We start from the raw sequence: 19,402 nt of genomic DNA on the forward strand, positions 1-19,402 counted from the left end.
GAAGCCAGTGATGTAATCACAGCAGATAATGTAACAACGGCCGATAACGGATTAAATTTGCACTTTTTAAGATGTAATTAGCTGATATTGTAATGACTGGCCAATAACATAATAAAAGTCCTGAACCAGTAACGTAGTATCTTTTGGCTGATAAGGTAATCAGTTCATATGTTATCGGTTCAGGATTTTTATTACGTCATCGGCCAATTATTACGTTATCGGTTCAGGACTTTTATTATGTTATCAGCCAGTTATTACATGATCATTTCAGAACTTTTATTATGCTACTAGCCAGTTATTGCGTTATCACTTCATGACTCTTATTACGCTATCGGCCAGTTATTACATTATCGGTTCAGGATTTTTATTATGTTATCGGCCAGTTATTGCATTATTGGTTCATGACTTTTATTACGCTATTAGCCAGTTATTGCGTTATTGGTTCATGACTTTTATTATGTAATTGGCAAGTTATTACATTGTCAGTTCAAGATTTTTATTACGTTATCGGCCAGTGATTACGCTATCGGCCGTTATTGCGTTATCGGCTTCTACAGCGTGTGTCCACCCTGACGTCTCTCTCTTCTCCCACAGACTGAGGACAGATACAGGGAGTTCGCTATGGCTGCTGCCAGCGTAGGAGACAGTCTGGGCATAGCTCTGGCTGGACTCGCAGCCTTCCCCGTCCACACATACTTCTGTTCCCTATGACTGAGCCCACGCACTGACCAGCAGGATGAATAAGCAAGACGTGGGTGCATTGCATTTGATGGATTTCTTTTTTATTTATTTTTTAATCTGAAATGGGTTACAGACTGATGTGGAAAAAAAAGCAGACTTCACTCCTACGTAAAAACATTGATTCCACATACTGTATATAATGCTGATTTATAATCGTCAGCAAGTGAACCTTACAGAATGATGTGGACCGACTTATTAATTCATCTCTTTTACCATCAACCGCTGATCACTACGTCGTGGAGTACGCATGCTGTGAGTGGCAGTTATCAGATGATGTCCTGAAAGAAGTCAGACAAGCTGATTAAGCTGTCATAACAATGCAGAGAATGTTGTTTTAAAAGAAACACTGGCACATAATACTTTCTCTGCAGCTCCTTCACAAGAAAAGCTTCTGGTTCGGTGTGAAAGCAGGACAGGAAATGTTCAAGTCTTCAGCAGCCATCACTTGGCAAAATGAACAAGTGTAGTATTAACACCTCACATGTAAAATAAACAAACCCGGAGACATAATAAGAAGAACATTAACAGCTTTTCCTGTGGATTACCTCTGAATGGCATGACAGACTGGTGCTTAGCATAGTGTTTGATTAGCATTTGCAGTATTTGAAGATGCATACCAGTGAAGGCTTATCTGGCTGGGAATCAACCGCGCCCCAAACACACCATCAGGTTAACCACATCATAGAGTTTGAAGGGTTTCTTGTTAACCGACAGCAGACACCAACACTAGAGTCAACTTTACGATAAAAGCTGTTATTTTACTGACCTCACTTTTACTCACCTTACATTTATTTGCAATAATGAAGTCTTCAGAATGAGAACTGTTGCCCTCTGACTGCCACTCAGAGCTGAATTTATACGAAAAAATACCAAAAATGGTACTAAAATGAGAGTTAGTAAAGTCCTCAGGTGACGACACTTGTGATTCTAACTTGTTTTGAATGTTTTATTTCTGTTTACATGGGATCTCTGTTGTGCCATTATCACGTTTTAATGTTATGTCCTCAATACTGTGACACGACCAAAGAGCCCAACCACTGATTACTGACCGTTGGAGCAACATTACAACATCATTTTTGGCTTAACATAGTCGAACTTATAGTAACACAGCTGCCTGTCAGAACTGAAGGAATTCTTTTCTTTTAATACAACAGCTAGAACCTTGTAGATAAAACTTTTATGGTGCCTTCTTAACTCCAAAATTAATTCAGGTTATTTCTGAACTAACTGACTTGTATTGTTTTTGTATGTTTTGCTTTTCAATCACTGGTACAATTGAAACAGGCCATTAACTGACGTCACCAAGAATGCCTTCGATTATACGTTTGCGTCAAAGGGAACCAGAGTATTTTTTAACTGGATTGATTTCATGTAGGGGCTGCAAGGTGGAGCGGTGGTTAGCACTGTTGCCTCGCAGCAAGAAGGTCGCCGGTTCGCGTCCCGGTGAGGACACCCGGGATCTTTCTGTGTGGAGTTTGCATGTGGAGGACTGAGCGGTGTATAGATGGATGGATGATTTCACGTTTTATATACAGTATTGTAGCGATCTGGAAAGGTTTTGCAACAACTAGTGCAATTGTTTTTGTTCAAGGTTTTGCTTTTTTCATTCCAAAATCCTTCCTTTTCTGAAGTTTTATAGTATTGGAAGTGAACATGCTTAAAAATGCGACGCCACATTATAAAAATCATTGTAAGTAGATAATTTATAGACATGTCTCGAACAGTGCACATTCCTACTGACATTTTAACTACCACGTTATGCTGCTGAAATGTCCGCACTTTGTTACGACTCGATATCATTTGTTAAGCCTGTGCTTCATTGATCATGACTTTAACATGAATAAAATGATGGGGTTTACCTTTCATTTACTGGAGATGCAGTGGTGTAATTCATTTTCCTGGGTTTTTAAAGTGTATGAATAAACGTTATGGGGGCTGGTTCTGAGTGAGCTCAGACGCTGGAAAGTATATCAAGTATGAAATATATATATATATATATATATAGGATACTGTGATTGGGCTGTGATTACTTCATCTAGTCATTTCAAACAACACACTGAGGTGTCTGTGAGTCAGAGCGATCTGCCTGGCACCTTTAAACTAAAAATAACCTACATTTTCATTCACAACCATTCGCTCTGAAATAAAATCGAGGATTGCTGTTATGATCATGGCTGCAACCAATGATTTATTTTTCCCAATTAATTAATCTGGGTAATTACTTTCTTGATCAATCTATTCATCGGTCATAAAACATCAGAAAGTAGCTGTGTAGTGAGAAATACCCATTACAATATCCTTACAGTAGAGATGATACGTTCATGTTTCTTGGTCCCAACAGCAAAACCCCAAAATATTAGTTCACATAAGACAAAAAAGTACATTTACTTCAGCCACAGATTTCAATAGCTGCACTACATTTTTACTCTTTATCCTTTATTCTAAAGCATTTTAATGTCTTTATTCAACCATCCTTGAATTGTCTTCACTTCAGACCTCTGAATGCTGGATTACTGCACATTACTGCCAGAAAACTACTTTCAAATCCAAGCGAAAGACCCTCTACTTGATCACTATTGATTTAAATTTTCTTTTAAATTAAATTTAGCTTTTAATTATTTTATTGTTTTTATTCTGTGTGCTTTTATTATTTTACATATTTCATGTAATGTGCTTGAACCTTGTTTCTTGTATGAAAAGTCCGATAAAAACAAACGTGCTTTGCCTTGTAAAGAACAGTATTGCTCTTTCCACCACCACGAAACAGTTTAAACCCCGTGGGCTGATAAATGTTTGAATTTCCAGGGGTGGTTCATTTTGTTCAGCGTGGAGTGAAGTCATCTGTGGACTGTGAACTTCTCCACGCTGCCGCTCGTCACCAGCACCTGTCGGGACCGAGCGATGCGCGCTCACTACAGCGGAAGCTACAGTGGAGTCGCTGGTGTTCATGAGCACGGCAGGAGTGAACCGGCAAAGGCGACACCGGGGGAAGAAGAGGGGCCGGTGAGCGGCGAGAGGACCCACGATCCGCGGAATGAAACATAGTGGTGTTTGTTTCTCGCACTTCTGCTATCGCTCGCTTCACGGTAAACACTCTTTCTTTTGTTTCGTCGACTTAGCGGCGAATCGTTTGAATGTGTGTCGCTAACGTTAGCTAGCCTGCTAGCGAAATTAGCCGAGCAGCACTGACGCCGTATTTTAAGTTGGTTAGCCTGGTGCCCCGACAGCCGTGGTTAGCCCGCTAACATACAGCGTTTCGTCAGCTAACCTGCTTTAACAATTCGTTAGCACGCTAAGTGTGTGTAGGTGTTCGGCGCCGGCTGGCAGACATTTGTGCTAACAGTCAGGACAGATTCCCAAACAAAATGGTTGGCTAACTTATCAAACAATCAGTTGTTCGCTGACGTCGTTAGCAGTGATGTAAGCTAACGTGCTAATGGTTAGCTTACTGTTAAGCTACGCCCCTAGGCCTCACATTCCTGGACGAGGACCGTCAGCTTTCTGATGTGCTCTGTTCATCTGGACTTGGTGTAAACAGGCTAATATTTTATAATAATTTGAAACAGTTCTGATGACGTGATCGCTTAGCTAATATCCATTTTACGAGAACTAAAGTTCAACTTGTTATATAACAAACAGTAACTAAACAGGTTTATCCGGTTACATGAATGTTATTGTTTTTTTATTTTTTATTTTTTGATTTCTTTCAAATGTGGTTAAATCTGTTAACAGTAATTATTTTTCCTCGACAGTTCCTTATTCTGCACAGCCTCACAGCACAAGCCTGACGTTCAGGAGTTGAAGGGCCCCGTCTGTTTTCGAGGAAGGGACTCTGTTGTGGCTGTCTGCCCCGTTGCCTGGAGGAAAAGGGAGGCTGATATTTTAGTAAACCCGGAGTGTGAGAAGAGGAGTGTGTGAACAAAGTGTGTGAGCAGCTCTCCCTATGTGTGTGACAATGGGGGACATCAGTGACCTGGACCGACAGATAGAGCAGCTCAGACGCTGTGAGCTCATTAAAGAAAATGAAGTCAAAGCACTGTGTGCCAAAGCCAGGTAATGAATCAAACTGGCCTCGATTCTGACATAGAAAACAGTGTTAGAGATCGTAGATATGTATGGAGAGTTTGACATTTAATTCACGCATGATACATCCATTGATTGAGGTAGCTAAGTTACTATGTAGTTGTTCACAATATGCACTACATATTAATTATAATCATATGTTGTTGTTGTTTTTTATATAGTGCTTGTATACATGAAGTCAACACATTTTTAAAGGAGGTTAATTTATGTCTTTTTATTGCATAATTGACAGTCGGGAGATGCCAACATTTTCTTGTCTTTTATTCCCCAGACTTTCTGCAGCCTAGTTACATTTTCATCTGTGCAGAATTAGAGCATCGTATTGTTTCAGTAGATTTTTTTTTGTACTTTACCTTGTCGTGGTCGACCGTGGTTTTATCAGGGCTGGTGCCAGTTATTAATGGACAAGGAGACAGATACACAATAGTTATCTGGCAAAATATTTGCGATAAATACTCCTGGACCCAGGCTGTGATACAGGTCACCGTTTTTTTAATAGACTCATATCTCACCTGGTCTTTGTTAACTAACTTCCGTGATGTGCTTTAATTATGTACTCTGGCCCTTTTGCAGTATTTATTACGTATCGGATTGCGCCTGGATATTGGCGGATAATCAAGTAACTCAGATTGGGATGCTGGGCCTAGATATTTATCAGTCCAACCTTAAATTTGAGAGCGTGTTCTGCCTGCTCTTAGCGGTAATATTTTTAATACAGATTTTGAAAGCAGAATTAAAAAGCCTCCCCAGTCAGCTTTGACAGGTGGCTCCAAGAGGTCACAGTTTTCAGTTTTTTTGTGCGAGTTACACATTGTGGTCGCTTTATCAAGAGTGCGAAAGTGTTTTAAATTGTGAGATGAGGCAGATCATTCAGGAATTGTAATATTGCTCTTGTTTAAACACCGTAATGAGGTGCTTATGAGAGTTAGTTGCTATGTCAGCAGAACTAAGATACAAATACAGAGGGTCTTCCTGTGTGTGAGGCCGCTGTAGTGGAACATGAAGTAATTATACGTGTGTGTGGATGTGTTTTCAGAGAGATTCTGGTTGAAGAAAGCAACGTCCAGAGAGTAGACTCTCCTGTCACGGTAAGTAATATCTATTGGCTCCTGTCTGCTCAGAAATGAAGTTCAAATGTGGTAATCATGTTTCTTCTGGTTTTTCCTCACAGGTGTGTGGTGATATACATGGTCAGTTCTATGACTTGAAAGAGCTCTTTAGAGTAAGTTTCTTTTTACATAATGCTCACTACAGACCTGATCATCTGTTTTGTTTTGTTTTTTTTAAAGTTGTCAGCGTGTTACATTTTCTAGCTGACTGGTGCAGGAAAGATGTAGACGTCCAAGACTTTATCCAGATGCAGTAGAGCACTTAACACAACCCCTGAAAGATGGTTTGTTTAGTCTGTCCCCATCTTCTAGCATTTTTTTATAGGAACAGTTGTGTTTAAAAATAATCCCTCGAACCATTGCCCTGAAATCCACACGAGTGCGTCCATAAACTGTTTAAAAGACTGGTTTTAAGAAGACACATTATCATATATTTTAGAGCTGTGGCAGACACAAAATATGGGGAGGAAAACATCACTATTGCCTGGAATTGGCTTCAGTGACATTGTTCATCCTGCTTGTTGGATGCTGGATTTCATCTGTGTCTAAATCATGCGGAACAATGTAGAAAAGGAGGAGGTGTATGTTTTTCTGTACCTTGGATGTTTTTCTAATCAGAATTGCCGTTAGGGTGAACACATCGGCGCTGACACTTTGATAAATAAGATGTATAAGCTGTATCTCGTTGCATTGTGAGTCTTGGAAGACAGCTGGAGTTGGTCGACAGACTCTGTTGTTATGTATGTGGGTGTGTTGGTGAGCGGCGCTCCTGGCAAATTGATGCTAGGTCAGGTTGACGCAGGTCCAATCCCTGAGAGAATGGTGCTTGCATTATTTATGATGTTGACTGGATGACTGATTTACATCAAATCTGCAGTTCGCCACTGTTAACCTACTTGTTTTTAAATCATTCCACATGGCAGGTTGGTGGGGATGTCCCGGAGACAAATTACCTCTTCATGGGCGACTTTGTGGACAGAGGCTTCTACAGTGTGGAGACCTTTCTGCTGCTGCTAGCTCTTAAGGTATACGTTCATTTTTGTCTGCTGCTGATCCATGACAGTCACCTTTTTTGGCAAGGATTGAAGGAGTGGGGTGTCAGAAAAAAGAGATCAGATGAAAGCAGTGTGGATAAAGAACCGCCTGTGGGCGGCCTGTAATGATGTATGCTAATTTCTCAAGTACAATTCTTAATCTTTCAAGGTGCTTAAAGGCTCTACGTATCTGGAAATGTCCTTATGCTCGTCTGCTCTGCCCCATAGGTGCGTTACCCAGACAGGATAACCTTGATCCGGGGTAACCACGAGTCCCGGCAAATCACCCAGGTCTACGGCTTCTACGACGAGTGCCTCCGCAAATATGGCTCAGTCACTGTCTGGAGATACTGCACTGAGATATTTGACTACCTATCCCTCTCTGCTATCATTGATGGCAAGGTGCGCTGCATGAGCCAGTATTTCTTTTTAAAAATGCGCTCAATTGTTTTGTCTAAATGTGTTGTTACTCTCGATAGATGGCTGTGTAGCCTCTCAGTTTCTGATATGTCATTCTATCAGTTTAATTTTATTTTCTGTATTTTCTCTCAATGTCCTTCAGATCTTCTGTGTGCACGGAGGCTTGTCTCCCTCCATCCAGACACTGGACCAGATCCGGACCATTGACAGAAAACAGGAGGTGCCTCACGATGGGCCCATGTGTGACCTCTTGTGGTCGGACCCTGAAGGTATCTACAAACTTTCAAGCACTGAATATTTAAGGGAGTGTTTGGCAAGATGAGTGGCACTGTCTTATCTGGTTGAGCTACCAGAGCGCCCCGATAAGAAAAACTCTAAGTGATGCAATGTGAGAAGCAGAAGTTGCCTGACCAGTTTCCTCTCCTCGCTCTCAGACACCACAGGGTGGGGAGTGAGTCCCAGAGGTGCCGGCTACTTGTTTGGGAGCGACGTGGTGGCTCAGTTTAACGCCGCCAACGACATCCACATGATCTGTCGAGCACACCAGCTGGTCATGGAGGGCTACAAGTGGCACTTCAACGAGACCGTGCTCACTGTGTGGTCAGCACCCAACTACTGCTACAGGTAGGTTCGACTCAAATAAGTATTGTTTGGATGGAGAAAATGTCAACACCTCAGCAAACACAGAAGGGCACAGTGGCAATTACAAACATACCAACAGACATCAGGTGTCCCTGCTGAGTATGTACATGCAGGTGAAACAACAACAACAACAAAAACAGGTTTGACTTTTGCTGCAATGCCAACTTGTATTAATAGTCATGTGGGTGCACATACATACTTACCACCCCATTGTTAAAATATCAAACGGCTCCCATGATAACTTTATGACAAGCTATTGTTCAGTGTTTTGACATCTCATAAACCTTCATACACGTTACTGTGCTGCTCCAACCTCCTGAGTCAAGCCCTCACCAATAAAGCCCCCTGTTTTTACCAATGGCCAGTCCACACTGATACGTCTGTACCAGATGCAGACCTTAAATCAGTTTCCTTCTATTTACGGTACGTGTCTCTCCTGTTTGAATGAATATATATTTGCAAACCATTATGATATGGTTCTGTCAGAAGCTTTAAAGGCAGGATATATTTCAGCCACATTTTTCTGTCGCTTGTCTCACAGATCTGATAACAGACGTGCCTTTAGTTGGTACATTTGTCAACACAGACCTGCATTTCACTTGTGATGCGTTTGGGTGACTGCATTCCCGAGTCTGTTTTCATACCCTTTTCCTAAGGTCACCAACATGCTTCACACAAGTAAATAAACATAAATGGCAATGCTAGACCCAAATGACACAAATGCGCAACCTTGGTAAACCCTCAGCATGGGATCCAGTAGAGGCGAGTCAAATTCAGTCCTCAAGGAGCCAAAATGCGCTAATTGAGCATTTCCACGACCATTGTAGCAAACTAGCATGGCGTCTGTGTACGAATGTTTACTGCTGTGCTTAGTGCACCGAAGATAAAGGAAAAAGAAAACGCAGCAGTCATTATGTACTGCATTTGAATCACTCGCAGTGGAAGGACAGAAAATCAGCCTGAATGATGTTTGGTGGGGTTCAGCTCATACTTTTCCAGACCTCACTCACAAAAGAATTAAGTGATTTGTGAAATTGATCTTGGCAGCACAAAGCCTCGGCGTTCACACGCTCGTCTGGAGCATTTTCTGATTGCTTTTCTTTTTGTTTTTTGCGTGTAATTGTGTGTTGGGAGCTGAGTTCAGCCAAAATGGCTTGTGACCTCACACAGCTCGTGAAGACGTTGCGTAAGCCAGTCTGCTGACCAGCAAGTTTCGCAGCTGCTGCAGATATTCCTGATTTTTCATGTGATTTCATTCACTGTGGACGAGACTGTGAGCAGGCCAACCAGACAATCAATCTGCAAGTAGTTTGGTTTGAGGAAATGAATGAAGCAAGCAGTGAAATAAGTGAAAAACAACTTCTTGGACCACTTAAATCCACTGAATACGCAGTGATGCAGAACCATGTAGCATTTGGATTCATTTATCCACATAATCTATTTTAAGACAAGTAGGCATTTCTGAGCAAAGAAGGGTTGGAAATTTTGATATTTAAATACACTTAAGGCTCACTTTCTATCATGTTAGTTGTGAAGTCTGAGAAGAAAAACAGCCATAACATGCGGTGCAGCGACTTCATAGAAAACCAACATGAAGAGCGCTGAAAGGATGAATCTGGGCCTAGGTTTTGTCCGACACGCTGTACAAAAGATTCGCTGAGATCCAAATATTTTTCAAAAGTTCAATAATGAAAAAAGGTCAACTTAATATAACGTGCACAAAATATAACGAAATTAATCTCACAACGATCAAGCTTGCGGTCAACAAAAAATCCGGCATCCCGCTCACCCTCTCCTTCACCAACTGCATGGGTGAGCAGGTACCTAAATAAACTTCACCACCCTATACCATGTGAGCAGCTCCTAACAAATAACCTACAATAATAATACCAAACAATACTTACCATTAAGATAAATCATGTCAAAGTATTATTGGTAATATAAAATCATTCTCTTTATATTTCATCTTGTTCATGGCTCCTACATACAATTTAAACTACTTTTCATCGACATGCAAATACGGTTTGTCCTAACCCTTCGTATGTCTCTCTTCTAACAACCAGATGTGGCAACGTGGCAGCCATCTTGGAGCTGGATGAGCATCTACAGCGGGAGTTCATCATATTCGAGGCAGCGCCACAAGAGACCAGAGGCATCCCCTCCAAGAAGCCAGTAGCCGACTATTTCCTGTGAAGTCTTTGAGCAGACAGCCATGATGTGTTGAAATCTCCGGTACCATTTCACACCAGCCGCCCTCCATCCTGCTGCTGGACGGTTCTGTCAGCCCGAACTCACAGCAGTTAGACAGAAAACCTGCCAAACCCTGCGAAGCTGTCGCGCAGCTTCAGCTTGAAGAGCTGGATTTTTTGCCGTACTGCCCAAGCCTGACAGAGCAGTCGCTGTGAAAGGTGTAAGGGCGAGGCGGATACTGGGCCCATGACTGTTGTCACTTCTCTTCAGCTATAGAACATGGCCATTTTCTCAGCCTCCTTCCATTTCCATCTGTTGTCCTCCTCACCCTCTGTAGATACAACACTCTCCTTCCCTGACTTCACTTTCACCACCCCTTGTAGTATTCTTTTTTTTATGATGAACATTGTCATTTAGTTTTAGAAGTATTTGGAAGGAGTTCAGTGTTTGTTTTTATTTTCTTTTTCCAAAATATGCAGCTGTAGGAAATTTCACACTTTTATCATTTAAGGAATTCCTTCAATGCATATGTTGTCTTTGTTTTTGATTTTTTGTATAATTGTTGCTGCCAGGATAAAATACAAAATGCCCACCTCCCTGCTCCCCTTCCCTTTTTGCTCTTATGTTTCTGTTTAACTGCCATCCGTCATGTGCGTCGCTATTTAACATACCAAGTGCTGCTGCTCAGCACCATCGCAAATAAACACCAGAAATGTAATGACTCCCAACAGGAGTCACTATATTCACCATTGTTTTCTCTCTTAATTCCTTTTAATCTACAAATCTCTGTAGGTCTGTCAATTTTGATATTGTGAGAATAAAGTTTTTGTATCAATGCTGATCCACTGGTATAGGTGTGATTGAACGCTGCCTGCGTGTACGTGGTCACAGAATCTGCAAGAACATCTGCAGATAAAACCCCTATCTTGAAGCTACATTGTAAAGGGAGAGCTTGCCTCTGATGGAGATAAGGGTGTTCTGAAAATCAACTGCTTCATGGTACGAACACTGGCATGCGCATGTAGAGGTACATAAAAGGTAAAGAAGTGAGAAATCCTTTTATTGTCCGCTTTGCCCATGAGCAAGGCACCTGTTCCCCACCACAGCTGCTCAGACACAAACAGCTGGAGGTGAGAGTATCCCTCCGCCTGAGAAAAGCTATTCGAATAAACCAAGTCATTTTGTGGGTGAAACCGATGGAAGCCCGTGACTACAGAGCCCACTGTGGGGGACCACTGAATAAAATAAACCTTGACAGGTCAGGAGAGGAGATGCGGTGAACTTGCACAGTCGACGCTGTCTCACCTGACAAGTTTTAAGGCTAGTTTTTCTAGCTCGACCGAACTTGACACCCCTCCCACTTCCAAGTGCTCCAGAGAAAGTTAAGAAGGGGGAAAAAAAACAGAACACCCGGAAACTAACTCCTCCTCATCTTCGGCACAGTAGCTGTGTCTACGTGCGGGTTTCAGAGACGAATCACATACCAACAGGTACGAAACACTGCAATATTCCTTCTTAATTTAAATTCCTCCTGTGTTGTGCATAAATGCTCTCTAGCTCTCGGCGCTAGCAGCGGTGTAAGCTAGGAAATCTGAACTCAATAGGAAAAATAGCTAACTTCATTTAATTGTGAATGGGGATTACTAGCTAAGATGAATCACGTGTTCATGTGTTGCTTTTAAGTCACACAGCAACTGTATGTTTAAGATGAATTGCTGAAATAATCTCTCGACATGTTTGTTTTAAAGTTTGAGTTGTCAGTTAAAAGCACGCGCTGTTTTACATCGTGGCTACTGTGGCACGCGCCTCGTCGTCTCTGTCTGCCGTGCGAACCTTCTTTGGGGAAATCCCAGTTTTTAAAATTCCTTTGCATTTCTACACAAGTAATTAGAGCAACCATACACTCAGAGACAAATGTCAAATCGCCATGGTCTTCTGATAAATTCGGCGCACATGTGTATTACAAATACGTCTTCTTTGTTGTGAAATATTGCGAAATGAAGTGCGCAGCTTAAATCCACTGCCATCGGTTGAGGTTTGAAATCTTAAAAGAAACAGTTCCTGAGCTACACCTGCTTGATTTACGTTATTTTGTGTTGCGTGTTCTTGTAGAAGTGGCTGGCTGATATCTTCCTATTTGGTTCTACCACCGGTTCGTTTTTGCTGAGTCAGATGGACCGGCTTGTCTGGTCTTTTAGCGGGGTGCAACATCTGCAGCTCACACGAACGTGTAGCCACAAGAATCGCACACTTTCTCAACACGACCTGGTATCGTGTCATCACGCTGAGATTATGCAGGCCGAAGTTCATGGCTGTTTGAAAGGGCTGCACAGGGATTTGTCTCCAGGAGGAATTGTGGGAAGGTCTGCAAAGGAAAGCTTAACATGCCAACAAAACAGTTTACTCTTGATTCAGCTCATGTGGGCTCATTAGTGTTGTCAGAAGCTGTGTTGATTTAATAATCACAGTGATTGAGGCTTCATGCTGCACTGCTGTGGCCACTTTGATAATTAATTAACAAGCATTTACCTGACACAGTCCCCACCATTGGGAAAGCCTTCTTGTTTTTCCTCTATGTCAAGTTAATGTAAACCTGAGACTTATTTTTCTCTGTGTGTGTGTCCCAGGTGAAAGTATGGACACCCAGAGACAGGTTGTGGACAGGCTACGGTCATCGTTTCGGTCAGGAGTCACAGTGCCGGAGCAGTTTCGTAAAGCACAGCTGACCAAGCTCATGTCCATGCTCAAAGAGAACGAGGAGAGGTTCTTGGAGGCCCTGCACAAAGATCTGGCAAAGGTATTCCTACACAGAAACATGAACACTGTACTGTAGTTTCCCAACGACACGACAGAAGTTCAAGGATTTCCTGTCCTCATGATGTAGCAATTTTCTTAGAACTATCTCAAAGTAAAAGCAAAACATTTTCAATAAAAAGAATACAGGAGGGACAGGTGTAATTTAGCGATAAAGTCACCAATTCCAATTTTTTTGTTTACCAATGTTATCTGTACTTGTCTGCTACACTACAATAAGCGCTAACCTACTTTTGTGATTGCTGTGCCTGCACATCAGCCAAGATTTGAGGCCGTCCTTTCCGAGGTAGACATAGTGATCAACGACCTTCACGTCACCATCGCTAACCTTTCAAGCTGGATGCAGCCGGAGTATGTCAGCAAAAGCCTGGTAGGTTCAAGAGGGATTCATTTATACTGGGTGTTGATTTAAAAAAAAAAAAAAAAAAAACTTTTATAGGACTCAAGTGTTATTTGTGTTATTCTTTTCTGTATCTGTTTTTTTGAGAAATTGAACAATCATTTGGTGTAGACATTTTGAAACGTTATGGTCAGTGTTCACTATCAGACACCAGAACTCAAAGTGAGCAAAAAATGAGATGTGTATTTATGTACAGCTTGAGTAGTACACCTCATGACAAGTAAGTTGAACTTGTAAACGTGTAAAGCCATGCCCCTTTAAGTGCCACCCACCCATCCATCCATTTTCTTCCATCTATCCGGGGTTGGGTCGGGTCGCGGGGGCAGCAGGCGGAGCAGGTCATTCCAGACTTCCCTTCCCCCAGCGACCCTTTCCAGTTCTTCCTGGGGGATCCCGAGGCGTTCCCAGGCCATCTGAGAGATATAATCCCTCCAGCAGGTTCTGGGTCAGCCCCGGGGTCTCCTCCCAGGTAGACGTGTTCGGAAGACCTCCAGAGGAAGCTTCTCCGGAGGCATCCGAATCAGATGTCCATACCACCTCAACTCCTCTTTAAGTGTTAATAGTTAAATGACAAAGATGGAGAGAGAAGTATCTTTATTTTTGCCTTTGACAAAAAGCTAAGACACTGGGTGTTTATGTGAAACAGCAAAGAAGCAGAAACAGATTTCAAGGTGCTGCCAAAGTGAGCAGCAAAATTGCCGGCACAGCCTTGAATGTCCCACAATCAGACATGATCAGTCTTACACTGTATCTTTAAGAACTTATGGTGCTACATAATTTAGCCTCAATATTTCTCTGTCTATTCATACAGGCCACAAAGCTGGATGACTGTTCTGTGCGGAGGCAACCATTAGGAGTTGTATTGATCATCGGGGCGTGGAACTACCCCCTGCAGCTCCTTTTCTTGCCCATGGTTGGAGCCATTGCTGCAGGTATCACACACACACCCAGAATAATCTGAATGATCTGTGGATTCACCATTGTGAGTCACCCATGTCAAATACCAGCACTCATGAGATCCGCTGATAATGTTGAAAAAATGCACTGAAAAGTCTAGTCTCATCTGTCAGCGGAAAGACATGTGAGGCAACGTGACAACACATGATAAATATCATCATTAATTCAGAGAATGTGGATCTGGCAGGTCCTTGTGTGATGAAGGTTGTTGTTCAGATGGCCCCACCTTTAACACACAAACAAGACTTGTCAAGCGATTCACCTCAAAGCAATAATTTACTGGCTAGAGAGATTTCAGTCTCGTGTAGATCCGTCTGTAAGGATCTGTAATGTAATTGCTGTATCAGCCGCGATATCTGATATCAGAATCAGAAACGGGTATAGTTTGCACAATACGAGGAACTTGTTCAGGTGGGTTGGTGCAACAATCAATATACACAGTGAGGAACAATGTACAAGATACAAATATAAAATAGCTAAAAATAAATAAATAAAGGTAACTAAAAATAACTAGTAGTGCAAAGCAGAAGCAAGAATCTGTAAATCTGTTTCTGATATCTTGAGGTGACCATATGTACAGTGCCTATGAGAAGTATTCACCAGCCTTGGAAGTTTTCTAGCACCAGTTGGCCTCTACCTGTACACACCTTTACAAGAAGAATGGTGTGAACTTGCAGTGGCCAGAAGTGCAAGTCAGACTGGGGCTTATCTACACAAGTTACGTGTGCAATCGCAGCCAAAGGTGCATCAACTAAATGCTGACTTTAGAGGGGTTATGCAATTATCTTATATTTAATATTTTTGATTGCTTTGTAGAAATTAGTTTTCACTTTGACATGAATTTTTTTAAAAATGCATTCTTGTCAAAGAGCCAAACTATGATTTAATTTTGAAAAATAATAGAAGTGGAATACTTCTGGGGGGTGAATGCTTATTATAAACTCTGTAATTTTAAGTGAAGTCTGCTCTGCAAGCCCTGTTTACAGGGTTAGCTCTGTCTCCTTATTAAAGTTATGTCAAATCATTTATACATGCGAACAAATAGTTCAGTAGCATTAAAGATGAAGGCTGTTCATGCCTTAAAGCTGCAACAAACAACTGTAGAAATACACAAATTCAACTACTGGCAACGGAGTCACTGATGTATTTTTTGGTCGATGTCTCCGACTAGGAAACTGTGTGATCCTCAAGCCGTCAGAGGTCAGCGCGGCCACAGACAGGCTGGTAGCAGAGCTCGTCCCCAAATACCTGTCTCAGGTAAAGTATAGTTTCTCAACAGATAAGAAATGAGAAAGGTCAACCACAGCGTAACTGAAAAATTCATGTTTTGGACTCTTGATTTCACAGGACTGTTTTGCAGTTGTTAGTGGTGGAGCAGAGGAGACAAAGGCCCTTCTGCAGAATCGATTTGATCACATCCTCTACACAGGTAGAAACACTGCATCTCACGTCAATATCCAATATTGTGCATCACCAGCATGTATGTCAGATGTTCAACATTTACTTCCTACATTACACTGATCTGCAGTCAGATTTCAGCTAATGCAGCTTGATTTGAAAACACTGAAATGTTTGTGTGTAACCCGTTCCACTTTGGCTGCTGATGTGTCATCTCTCTCTTTTAGGTTCTCAGAATGTGGCCCGCTCCATCCTGCAGGCCGCCGCCGTCCACTTGACTCCAGTGACTTTGGAGCTGGGCGGCAAGTGTCCCTGCTTCATACACGGTCAGGTAAACATTCAATATGCCGCTCGCCGCTTGGTGTGGGCCAAGTTTTTCAACGCCGGCCAGAGCTGCGTGGCCCCAGACTACGTGCTGTGCTCGATGGCCACTCGGGATGCCATATTGCCTGCAATGCGCCAGGCCCTGGAAGAATTCTACGGCAAGGAGCCCCAGAAGTGTCCCGACTTTTCCCGCATTGTGACACCCCGACACTGGAGTCGTCTGATGGACCTGCTTGGGAAGACCAGCGGCAAAGTTGTAGTGGGAGGAGAGAGCGACCAGGAGGACAAGTACATAGGTAGGTTGGGAAGCACTTTGAGAGTCAGTTGAATAAAATCCAGCAGGTGTTAGATTCACAGATACAGTCGTGACTCGATAATCCGACCCTTAACAATCCGAAAACCTTGCTATCTGACAGGTTTTTAGGAAAAGCAAACAGAACCCATAGAAAACAGCCTTAACATACCGACAGCCTTGGATTCCGACTCCGACATGACATTTTTTGTCACAAATCAGGATAACGGCGTATTATCTGACTGAACAATCCCACAGATTGGCTACGTTCAGACTGCAGGACTTAATGCTCAATTTGGATTTTTTTGTGAAATCTGATTTTTTGCCAGTTTGTTCACATTTCCAATTAAATACGACTTGTATGTGATCTGCTGTGTGAACTTCATACGACCCAAAAGTGTCCCGCATGTGCAGAAGAGGACACGACAACGTCACGCAGTGAGCGTGCTCAGTGTTCATCGGCATGGTTTATAAAATGTTGATCAGTGTTCCCCAAGCTGAAGATGATGCTCTGAAGTGTCTTGTTTTGTCCACACCTGATAGACATTTAGTTCACTGTCACATTTAAGGAGAAGAAAGACGGTTTGACTTTTTTTTTCATAAAAAATGACTCAAGTCGTTTAATTTTTTTTTATCAGAATAGTTGCTGATTATTTATTTGTTGACAGCTAAACCATTAATCCTCACAGCTTCCTTAGTAAAATCATAATTGGTAAGTGTCTAAAAGCTGTAGAAGTTTTGATGTATAAGGCTAAATGGCTTGAGTCTGTTTAACTTTATCAGAAATGCCAGAAAAAGAAGGTGTTCTCTTCTCTGTCTCTGTGCTTTCCTCAGCTCCCACAGTCGTGGTGGACGTTCCTGAAGACGATGTCCTCATGGCAGAGGAGATCTTCGGCCCCATTCTGCCCATCCTCACTGTCGAGTCCCTGGAGAAGGGCATCGACTTCATCAACAGCAAAGAGAAGCCTCTGGCCCTTTACACGTTCTCAAACGACTCATCTGTAAGAACACAGAACTCTGCAGCCTTCCACCTCTGAGCTGTCAACACCATGTCTTGTGTTTCACACCACATTCTTTCTTTTTGAAGGCAGTGAAGGAGGTTATGGAGAGGACGAGCAGCGGAGGATTCTGCTCTAACGACGGCATCGTCCACATGACCCTGCCTTCCATGCCCTTTGGAGGAGTAGGTAGGTGTGACCCTGGTCTCAGGCTTCTTCCACTCATGTGATTATCATATTGATAAGACCTGCAGTGAGTTCAGACCGTAGGGTTTAGGGATGCTGGTGGGTGCTACAACAAAATCAGGTTTGATATCTGTAAGTTGTTCAGACATGGCCGAGTGTATCAGCCAACTTTCTGTGTAACTTTGAGTCAGATTTCAGTGATGTGGTGCACATAAATAAAGCACGAGATCCTGTGGATAATGGGAATAAAAGGAAAAGCATATGTAAGGTCACCTCAGAACACCTTTAGATTGGAAGTCATTTGTAGCCTGATCTGTAACTCTGAAATAGCCTGGAAGATGTAGCCGTGGTGCTGATGGAAATATGGATGCTCTTCATTACTGGAAAGTGTCTTCTCACCTGCATTTCTTAGTAGAAGTCAGGTCTAGGTATAGTTATTTATACAGCACATTTAAAACAGCTGTGCTTTTCCAGTAGAAATACACTATTGGCGTAACAATTTTTTGTGTGGCCTTTTTGCCTTTATTAGATAGGATAGTCGAAGGAGAGACAGGAAAGTGGGGGAGGAGAATGGGGGAATGGGTTGCAGCAAAGGGCCATGAGCGGGATTCGAACACATGGCCGCTGCATCGGCGACTATAGCCTGTACATGGGTCGCCAGCTCAACCAGGTGAGCTGAAGTGGTGACCCATTGGCATAACAATTTAAACAAATAAGTTGAAATATTGGGTTCATGATCCACAGTATATTTTTTTTGTGTAATTTACATATTAAGGATTAAAAACCTACAAAAATATCATAAAATACAACTTTACCTGACTATATTAAATATCAAGGCTAAGATCCTACAGTATTATGAATTACAGAGATTAACTAATGTTGAACTAAAGTTATGACCTGACAAAAATCTACATTGAAACCCGTCAAATCCAAGAAAAAGCAACCTTTGATTCATTTATTTTATATGGTTGTGTTGTCATGTGATAGCTAAGATGTGAGAAGTTAGCATAACAAGAAGCCCTTCATGACCAGTGTTCCCCTTTCCATCCAGGGGCCAGCGGTTTTGGTAACTACCACGGCCGCTGGGGCTTTGAGACGTTCAGCCATCACCGAGCCTGCATGCTGCGCGGCTGGGCCTTGGAGAGACTCAACAGTCTGCGCTACCCGCCTTACACCGAAACAAATCTGGGCTGGCTGCGTTGGACCGCCTCGCCGAACACCACCTGCTCGCTCATGTGATACCAGGCGGGGCGAGTGTGTGAGTACGCGTGAATGAGAAACTAGTGGAACTTTTTATACTGTATGTAACGGTGTGAGTGGAACACGATGAACCAGCCTGCTGGGACGATTGTGTTTGCTTGCTTAGATGTTAATGTGCCTTTTCTGTGTATCTCTGAACACGTTACATCCCATAAAGCAGACTTTAATAATCATGCCAAGACTAATTTTAGTTTCACATCTACAGTGTTTTTAGCAGATACCCAATGCTGTGTTATCGTCTACCTGTGGTCCCACCTTTACCCCACTGGGTCCTTAGTTTTATCTTAAATACCTGGTGTGCCTATCTTTATGCTTTTGCACTAAAATATTTACGCAGTAAGAGTTTTGGCACAGTGTTACTGTTTCTAACGACCTCATTTGAACAACTTTTATATCATCTGGTCAGTTGGTTTATATATTTTTTTCTTGGTGTCTGTCTTTTATTGCTGTTCATGAATGAATAAATATATTAAGTAATGTAAATAAAATTGAAATTACACTGCTATCGCCAAACAGATGTCTTAAAAAGTTGTTTTTTGTCCCCCTCAGAAAAT

The 19,402-nt window shown here is 42.2% G+C and overlaps 3 protein-coding genes across 4 annotated transcripts in view; all 3 read left to right on the top strand.

The window, feature by feature from the left end:
- Positions 1-2,615, top strand: part of cln3 (CLN3 lysosomal/endosomal transmembrane protein, battenin) — a 17,407-nt gene extending 14,792 nt beyond the window's left edge. For both annotated transcript variants that reach the window (XM_008285735.1, XM_008285736.1), the window contains exon 15: positions 595-2,615. In XM_008285735.1, coding sequence (XP_008283957.1) covers positions 595-711 — 117 coding nt within the window. In that variant the 3' untranslated portion in view covers positions 712-2,615. The remainder of the gene's footprint in view (positions 1-594) is intronic.
- Positions 2,616-3,675: 1,060 nt separating this feature from the next.
- On the top strand, positions 3,676-11,060 carry LOC103360083 (serine/threonine-protein phosphatase 4 catalytic subunit B). The gene is made up of 9 exons (XM_008285738.1): positions 3,676-3,827; positions 4,494-4,794; positions 5,861-5,912; positions 5,996-6,046; positions 6,857-6,958; positions 7,196-7,369; positions 7,530-7,656; positions 7,822-8,011; positions 10,093-11,060. Exons 2-9 carry the CDS (start codon positions 4,685-4,687, stop codon positions 10,220-10,222), a joined length of 936 nt encoding a protein of 311 aa, XP_008283960.1. The 5' UTR covers positions 3,676-3,827; positions 4,494-4,684; the 3' UTR covers positions 10,223-11,060.
- Positions 11,061-11,637: 577 nt separating this feature from the next.
- Positions 11,638-19,363, top strand: aldh3b1 (aldehyde dehydrogenase 3 family, member B1). Its single transcript, XM_008285739.1, has 10 exons — positions 11,638-11,709; positions 12,847-13,016; positions 13,293-13,403; positions 14,245-14,365; positions 15,562-15,647; positions 15,738-15,819; positions 16,016-16,408; positions 17,239-17,405; positions 17,492-17,591; positions 18,640-19,363. Exons 2-10 carry the CDS (start codon positions 12,855-12,857, stop codon positions 18,825-18,827), a joined length of 1,410 nt encoding a protein of 469 aa, XP_008283961.1. The 5' UTR covers positions 11,638-11,709; positions 12,847-12,854; the 3' UTR covers positions 18,828-19,363.
- Positions 19,364-19,402: the final 39 nt, after the last annotated feature.

Source organism: Stegastes partitus, unplaced genomic scaffold (genome assembly GCF_000690725.1).
Source record: "Stegastes partitus isolate 25-593 unplaced genomic scaffold, Stegastes_partitus-1.0.2 Scaffold414, whole genome shotgun sequence".
NCBI classification, from domain to species: Eukaryota; Metazoa; Chordata; class Actinopteri; family Pomacentridae; genus Stegastes; species Stegastes partitus.

What these genes read in the sequence shown, in the direction of transcription:
- aldh3b1 (XM_008285739.1), top strand. Translation starts at nt 12,855, where the DNA reads ATGGACACCCAGAGACAGGTTGTGGACAGGCTACGGTCATCGTTTCGG. An exon ending in TGCACAAAGATCTGGCAAAG is followed by an intron (nt 13,017 to 13,292) that starts GTATTCCTACAC and finishes CCTGCACATCAG; the next exon opens with CCAAGATTTGAGGCCGTCCT. An exon ending in GGTTGGAGCCATTGCTGCAG is followed by an intron (nt 14,366 to 15,561) that starts GTATCACACACA and finishes GTCTCCGACTAG; the next exon opens with GAAACTGTGTGATCCTCAAG.
- LOC103360083 (XM_008285738.1), top strand. Translation starts at nt 4,685, where the DNA reads ATGTGTGTGACAATGGGGGACATCAGTGACCTGGACCGACAGATAGAG. An exon ending in GCACTGTGTGCCAAAGCCAG is followed by an intron (nt 4,795 to 5,860) that starts GTAATGAATCAA and finishes ATGTGTTTTCAG; the next exon opens with AGAGATTCTGGTTGAAGAAA. An exon ending in GCACCCAACTACTGCTACAG is followed by an intron (nt 8,012 to 10,092) that starts GTAGGTTCGACT and finishes TCTAACAACCAG; the next exon opens with ATGTGGCAACGTGGCAGCCA.